The 7051-nt window shown below is 31.7% G+C and overlaps 1 protein-coding gene across 1 annotated transcript in view; it reads right to left on the bottom strand.

Annotated features, from left to right (window-relative positions):
• Positions 1 to 7051, bottom strand: part of LOC111636970 (protein SCAF8-like) — a 32826-nt gene that overhangs the window by 17760 nt on the left and 8015 nt on the right. Inside the window, exons 3-5 of the mRNA XM_023382358.1 lie at positions 4179 to 4393; positions 2627 to 2727; positions 1120 to 1227 (exon numbers count right to left, since the gene is read on the bottom strand). Coding sequence (XP_023238126.1) covers positions 1120 to 1227; positions 2627 to 2727; positions 4179 to 4393 — 424 coding nt within the window. The remainder of the gene's footprint in view (positions 1 to 1119; positions 1228 to 2626; positions 2728 to 4178; positions 4394 to 7051) is intronic.

The raw sequence follows: 7051 nt of genomic DNA on the forward strand, positions 1-7051 counted from the left end.
GATTAACAAAATTTATTATTTTCCAAACAATGCATACAGTATAAAAAATTAGATTACATTGATAATTCTACTATCAATGAAACTATAAAATAAAATAAGCTTCAGGAAAATCAAATTTGAAACAAATACATGTGGAGGAAATCTGTCTAAAGCTGATAAAAGTTTGTGCTAATATTTCTACTCTTTAACATTAGATGCAATGTTATGTTCTTCCAATCAAGCTATATAAAAGAATTTTGTCAATTTTCTGAAAAGGGTTCTCATTTAGCTGTTTTTCATTTAACAGTAAATTGTGAATTAGTAGTTAATTTGCAACAAAGAATATTTAGTTGTAAGGTTTTCACTAAAAAGTTACTCAGAGAATTATAAATAATAAGCATTATTATTAAAAAATTATTCTGTTTTATATGTGCAGCATGTAAATTTTTTATTTCTCAACTAAGCCAAGCTAACATTTGGTTTGTACTTATGTGCCTTATGGTCTTATTGGGAGATCTATCCAAAGCAGATGAATTGTTTGTACTAATATCTTTTTTCTTTTCATAGGTATGCTGTTTGAATGTTTATTTTCCTTCTCTTTGTTTTTGTGGAAATTTCTGATTACAAGTTTAATTTGTGATTTAATTTTACTAAATAACATTTTGTTATAACTTGTATTGTCTACCACTGTATGTTTTTTATATTATGTCCCTGTATCAAGAATAACACCCATATTTCTATTAAATAAATAAATGCAATTTATATATGAATTATTACAAAGTGTAAGATTTTGTTTTTGCTATAATGATTAACCATATACTTTAAATATTATTATTTATAGCTATTGATAAATAATTAATAATATTGATCTTGTAAATAACATTTATGATCATATATTACAGTATGAGATTATGAATGTCATTGCCAAAATCTATTTATATATCATTTAACTAGCAATTTGCACAAATATTTACACTGCTTTACATGAATTTGTCAGATTTTTAGTGGGAATTTGTTTTTGGAAAAGATTATTTTATCATTAAATGAGTATCTTATATTAATTAAATTAATATGAAGACATTTCAGTTTCTTCTATATATTTTTTACTAAGTATCTTATAGTTATCTTTTCTTAGTTTACCTTAATATTACATCCCTGTAATTTTAAATTCCTTAGTTTTTGAAGTGCCCTGTTTGCATCTTGTCTTTTCTCCATACAAACAAAGGCACATCCTCTTGGTAGTATCATCTGAAAAAAATTAATTAATCAATTATTTAAAAAAAAACTTGGTATAAATGAAACTTTCTATTAATTTTATGAACAGAAACATTCAAAGTTTTAATTACACAAAATGAAATATCAAAATCCTCTCAATATGTATGGTGCTATTGAGTAAATATATCAAATATTTTCTTGCACATTCTATTTTTTTACTTTTTTAAAATATTTATTATTTGAAAAATGCAAATTTAAAAGAAGGAAAAAAAATAGAATGTTCAAGAAAATACTTGATATATTTACTCAATCTAATTAATAAAAACTTTTCTTCAAGTGGAAGAATTATGACTTCTCTTTACTATATTGATAAAACTGCTAAAAGTTAAAAAGTAAAAAATTACATTTTAAAAGCAATGTTTACAGAAAAAATAAATTAACAAGTGGATTTAAAGAGTATGAACACTTTCAATATGAAAAGAAATATGCAATATGTTTGTAATATTTCATATTTTATACTTTAAGTAATCATGACACCTTTTCAACAAGAATTTGATGTATATACCTTACATCTATAGCAATATCCTCTAATAAACGCCTGATTTTATGCTGAGTTAAAGATCTTTTGATACCGAATAACTTTATCAAAATATCAAAGAATTATACTTTCTTTGATGCAGCAAAACAGAAAAAAAGCATCTTAACAGGTGGATAATAGTTAAATTACATAAAAATTTAATCAATCTGTAACAATAATTAAACCACTAAATTAAATATTTGGAATTAAATAATGAAAAAATATTAAAAATTTCTACATAAATAAAAAATGTGGCTTATCAATATGTAATTTTATATCACATCTGAAGCAAAAAATAAATAAATAAATAAAATTTGGAAAAATTGCAATTTTCAGTCCTGTTATTCATTTTTTTTAAACTAATAAATGACAGAACATTGCTATAACGTTTGTGAATGTTTATGTTTTCAACCTGATCAACATGCCATTGTCAGGTATTTCAATTCTCTAGAATGTTTTAGAATTGTTCTCGCATAATCGTTCAAATATAAAACCATTCTAAATTGTTCCAGAGAATTAAAATACCTGACAATGGCCTGTTGATCAGGTTGAAAATGTTTGTTGAAGCAATAAATGTTGGTTCTCAGCAACATAAGGTGTGTGTGTCATAACATTAATATACTGTTACACATTACAAAGTCATTAAGATTTACAGTATTATTATTTTCTCTAATTGTGGAAAAATTATAAAATTTGATATTTCTCTTTTTATCTCAACTTATGATAAAGTTCCAACATTTACCAAATAATGTCTGAAATACTAAATACCTGAAATATACAGAATACTATTCTATATACAGGAGCATATTACAACTGAAAATCAAAAATTGTCCTTATTTGAAAATAGTTACTTACATCAATACTTCTGACTACTCCAAATTCGCCAAAAGTTTCTTGTAAGTCGACTTCTGAAACGGTTTTAGGAACGTGTCCGAGCCATAATGTGGTACTGCACACTAAAAATTAAGAAATTTAAAATAAAATGCTATTCTCACAGTATGTAAGATTGCAGAAAATAATTCAAAAACCAGCTGAAAATAATGGTATAAAGAAGACAATTGGATATAATGTGTTGGGAAAGAAAATTGAAATATCAAAAATTGTCATCATATTCTGCAGTCATAAGTTTATTTCACTAATTGCAAAGACATGGAATACAATGTCTTGAAAGAATGACACATTCAAAGTAATAGGCATTTGTTCAGTATCCACTATGCCCAAAAGTATTGCCAAATGAGTTGAGTTGAAGCTAAAGTTCATTTATTAAAATTTTTTAGCAATTTTTTACATTGTTTCAGTTNAAAAATTAAGAAATTTAAAATAAAATATAAACAATAATATAAATGATAAATTTACTAACAAGTAGCAAAATTATGATTCAAAATAATATATTTTCCACTTCTGTACTTATAATATTTCAAATCATTAAGAATCTTTAATCTAGTAAAACTGAAAAATCTTATATGTTTTTGCTCACAATAAAAATCACTTTTAAGTGTCTCTGACAGAAAAGAATTGAAAGAAAAAGCAGATAATTTTACCTATTATCTGATTTTACAAGAAATAATTGATTTAAATTTTAGAATAAAATAAGAATGAAATTTTTGGGTAAAGAAACTATGCCTGTAAAATTTGAGTTAAAAGATGGTGCCTAACGTCTACCCCTAGTACCAAATTACTTAGATTTTTATTATTAATTATATCATACTAATAGCCCAATTAATTATGGCTATTGTTTGGCTTGATATCAGGTTTCGGGAAATTGATATTTATATATCTTAAAGTGCTTAGCTTTCTGAGATAATTTATATTTTTCTCAAAAAGATTAGCTAATTACAATAACGTTACCAACAATTTTATAAATCAAACTTGTCAAATTCTTGATCTAACTATTTGAGCAAACGTGCAATTAATGAAAGAAGATACTATCATTATTTTAAGTTTCAAGTAATCTATAGTGCTTTAGAGACAAGTAAGATATACAATTTGTCACACAAGATGTAGTGTTGAGTTTGTAAAGCCTTGCTACACTGCAGTTGGTCTGGCAAGTCTTTGGAACTAAGTGTGCCAGAAAATTCAATGCGATATAAAAATGGAAATTACCACTTGATAGAAGAGTAGAAATTCCCATTGCAATTTACAAAATCTATTATATACACTAAGCCTTTTTATAAATAAAATAAATATAAACTTTTCTCTATTTTACTGTAATATACATGAGAAAATTATTTACAGTTCTTTAGATTTATTTTTTTAGAATTAGCGCTTCAAAGAATTATTGTTTCAATCAGCAATAATGGCACCTCAGTTAAAATGTTATTGGTTACAATAACATTTTAACTGAGGTGAGGGCTCTGTACAAAACTGATTTCAAAGAATTATAAACAAAGATATTTAAAATTTTTACCTCCAACATGATTTTTTTTGATGGGTGGTAAACCTCTTCGCCTTCTGTCACGTTCTCTTTCCCTTTCTCTTTCTCTTGATCGTGATCTGGAATATCTTTCTCGCTTATGTCTAGATCTAGAGCGAGAACCTGATCGAGACCTTGATCTTTTTCGACGTGGTGATCTAGATCGGCTACGATGACTATGCTTTCTAGATGACCTACAAAATATAAATCATATGTTTTATAAACATTCATTCCAGAGGCCAAAAAGGGGATCCCTTCAAGGCCACAACACTAGTATTATTAAATGTAACTAATTTTTGGCAAATTTCAAACTATTACACTCACTGGACAGTACACAATCAATAACAATTAGTCTTTTGACAGAAAGATGTATAAAACAAGCATGCTGGCTACTATAACAAACGTATCAGCTTACAAGATTACGAACTTCAACAATCACTTAAAAATTCAAACAAAATCGGGCAATCTAATGAATGAAATCACTGTGGATAATAGTGAAGAGATGGAAGAGATATTGAGGAACTAATATATAAAAAAAAAGGCTAGTCCATTACAAAATAAGCAAGAATTACTTCCTACAAATCAGGTAGGAAATCATGTTTACAACACATATACCTGTACATCATCACATATTTTCCAAATCTCTTCCGCATACGTGGAATCCATTCCCAGGAGGAAGAACAAAAAATGGGTAACGCCATGGTGGAATTCGGATTTCTCTCTTATGCGCCAGAACAACAATAGACTATGCAGGATATTCCAGAGATGCCATGATGAAAGGAGGGAGGAACTGTGCTTGCAGTACCTCTATAACCAGAGAGGGTATAAGGAGGCCATTAAGAAGGCAAAACTAGATTCTTGGAAGTCCTTCTGCGCAGGTGCGGGTAGAGACCCATGGAGGTTTATATATAAGCTCTGTGTAAACAAACTCAAAACTCATAGTTTTTTTAGTAGCAGTATTGACAATCCAGCCAGTCTTGAGGCCACAGTTTCTGGTCTTTTTGATTATTTCTGCCCTTCTGACTCCCTCACGGAGGACACTCCCGAGCACTCTTCAATTAGAGGATGCAGGAATGACAGTGAGCTCTTGGAGGATGACCCACTTTTTACCTATTCTGAGGTCAATGACTCTTTAAACCGTCTCCCAAGGAACAAAGCCACGGGTCTAGATGGGATAAACAAAGACATTATTCTAACAATATGGAAAACCTGCCCAGATCTACTTCTTAACATTCTCAACTTTTGCCTCAAGTTTGGTATCTTCCCCAGCCATGGAAGAGGGCTCTTTTTGTTTTAATTTCGAAAAATCGAGGGAAACCTCTTGACATTCAAACCATGCGAAATATCTCCTTGCTGTCAATATTGGGGAAAATCTTAGATAGGCTCTTTTTAATCACATTTATTGGTTTTGGGAGTCCAGAGGACTGTTCCATGAAGCCAAATATGGTTTCCGGTGCCAGCATGGAGCTGTTGACGCATTGATGGACTTAGTTGGGCACATCAAACATCTGCTACAAAGCTACAAGTTTGTCTTAGGCCTCGGCCTAGATCTGAGGAATGCATTCAATTCGGCCTGGTGGCCGCACATTTTACGCAGATTAGGTGAGTGCAATTGTCCGGCTAGCTTATTCCATCTTGCTGCTAATTACTTTGAGGATAGAGAAGCAATTATCTCTCTGGGGCATCTTCAATTTACACGTAAGCTACAATGTGGCTGTCCACAAGGGTCTGTTTGTGGGCCCCTGTTCTGGGATATTTTATTCGATAACTTCTTCCGTACTGACTTCGGCTACCAATGTCGTGTCTATGCATATGCAGACGATGCCTTTGTGGTTTTCTCTGCCCCATCAAGAAACTACATAGAAAGGGCAGCCACTTACATTCTTAAAAAAGTGTATAACTGGGGTGTGAGAAATAAACTCAGTTTTAACATGACAAAGACTAAGGGAATCGTTTTCTCCTCTCCGGGCGCCCCTGACCTTTACAGACGTGTGCCTTGTATCAGGTTTCGTAATGAGTCAATAAAAGTTGTAAGTCATCTCACTTTCCTTGGGGTTGTGATTGATCATAAACTCTCCTGGAAACAGCATATAAAACACATTACTAGTCGAAGTAACTTGGCTTTTAATGGACTTTTAAGGGTTGCCAAATGCAAGTGGTGCCTCGGTTTTGAGGCAGCCAATGCTAAATATAATTGCCTGTTTTTACCAACTATCTCATATGCATCTGCTGTTTGGAGTGCTGCTGCCTCTCAATCTCATAACCATCAGCGTCTGAGGCCCGCACAGCGGATTGCCTTATTACGACTTACCAGGTGCTATTCCACTGTTTCAAATGCAGCCCTCCCTGCGGTGGCTGGGAAGCTCCTCATCCTCCAATTTCTCCAATTTAATAGCAAACGTTTCTGTATCTATAGAGGCAATGATGTTGATATTAATGGAACCATCTTTAATGCCACCATGGTTGAATTAGACAGGCCTGTATCTACACTCCCACATCCTGCCTTAAGGAAGGGACTCTCTCCTCGTGTTACTTCTACAGAGATTGAAGCTTTTACAGATGGATCCAAGTCAACGGATGGCACGGCAAGTGCCTTTGTGATCTTTCAGGCCGGTGAGGGAGTATACAATGATTCCTTTGCTCTACACCCGGAGTGCTCTGTCTTCCAAGCTGAGATCTTCGCTGTATTGATGGCAATCAACTGGTGCAACTCTAACATTGTGAACAAACTGATAAACATCTACAGTGCTGCGACTGTTGCTGTTTTGGAGAATAAGGATAATATTCACCCTGTTGCGAACGACATCTTCGCTGCAGCTTCTACGTCTCTTAACAAGTATGCCATCAATTGGATCAAAGGACACAGC

The sequence above is a fragment of the Centruroides sculpturatus genome, unplaced genomic scaffold (assembly GCF_000671375.1).
Source record: "Centruroides sculpturatus isolate CEXI.00-Female unplaced genomic scaffold, Cexi_2.0 scaffold610, whole genome shotgun sequence".
In the NCBI taxonomy this organism is placed as follows: domain Eukaryota; kingdom Metazoa; phylum Arthropoda; class Arachnida; order Scorpiones; family Buthidae; genus Centruroides; species Centruroides sculpturatus.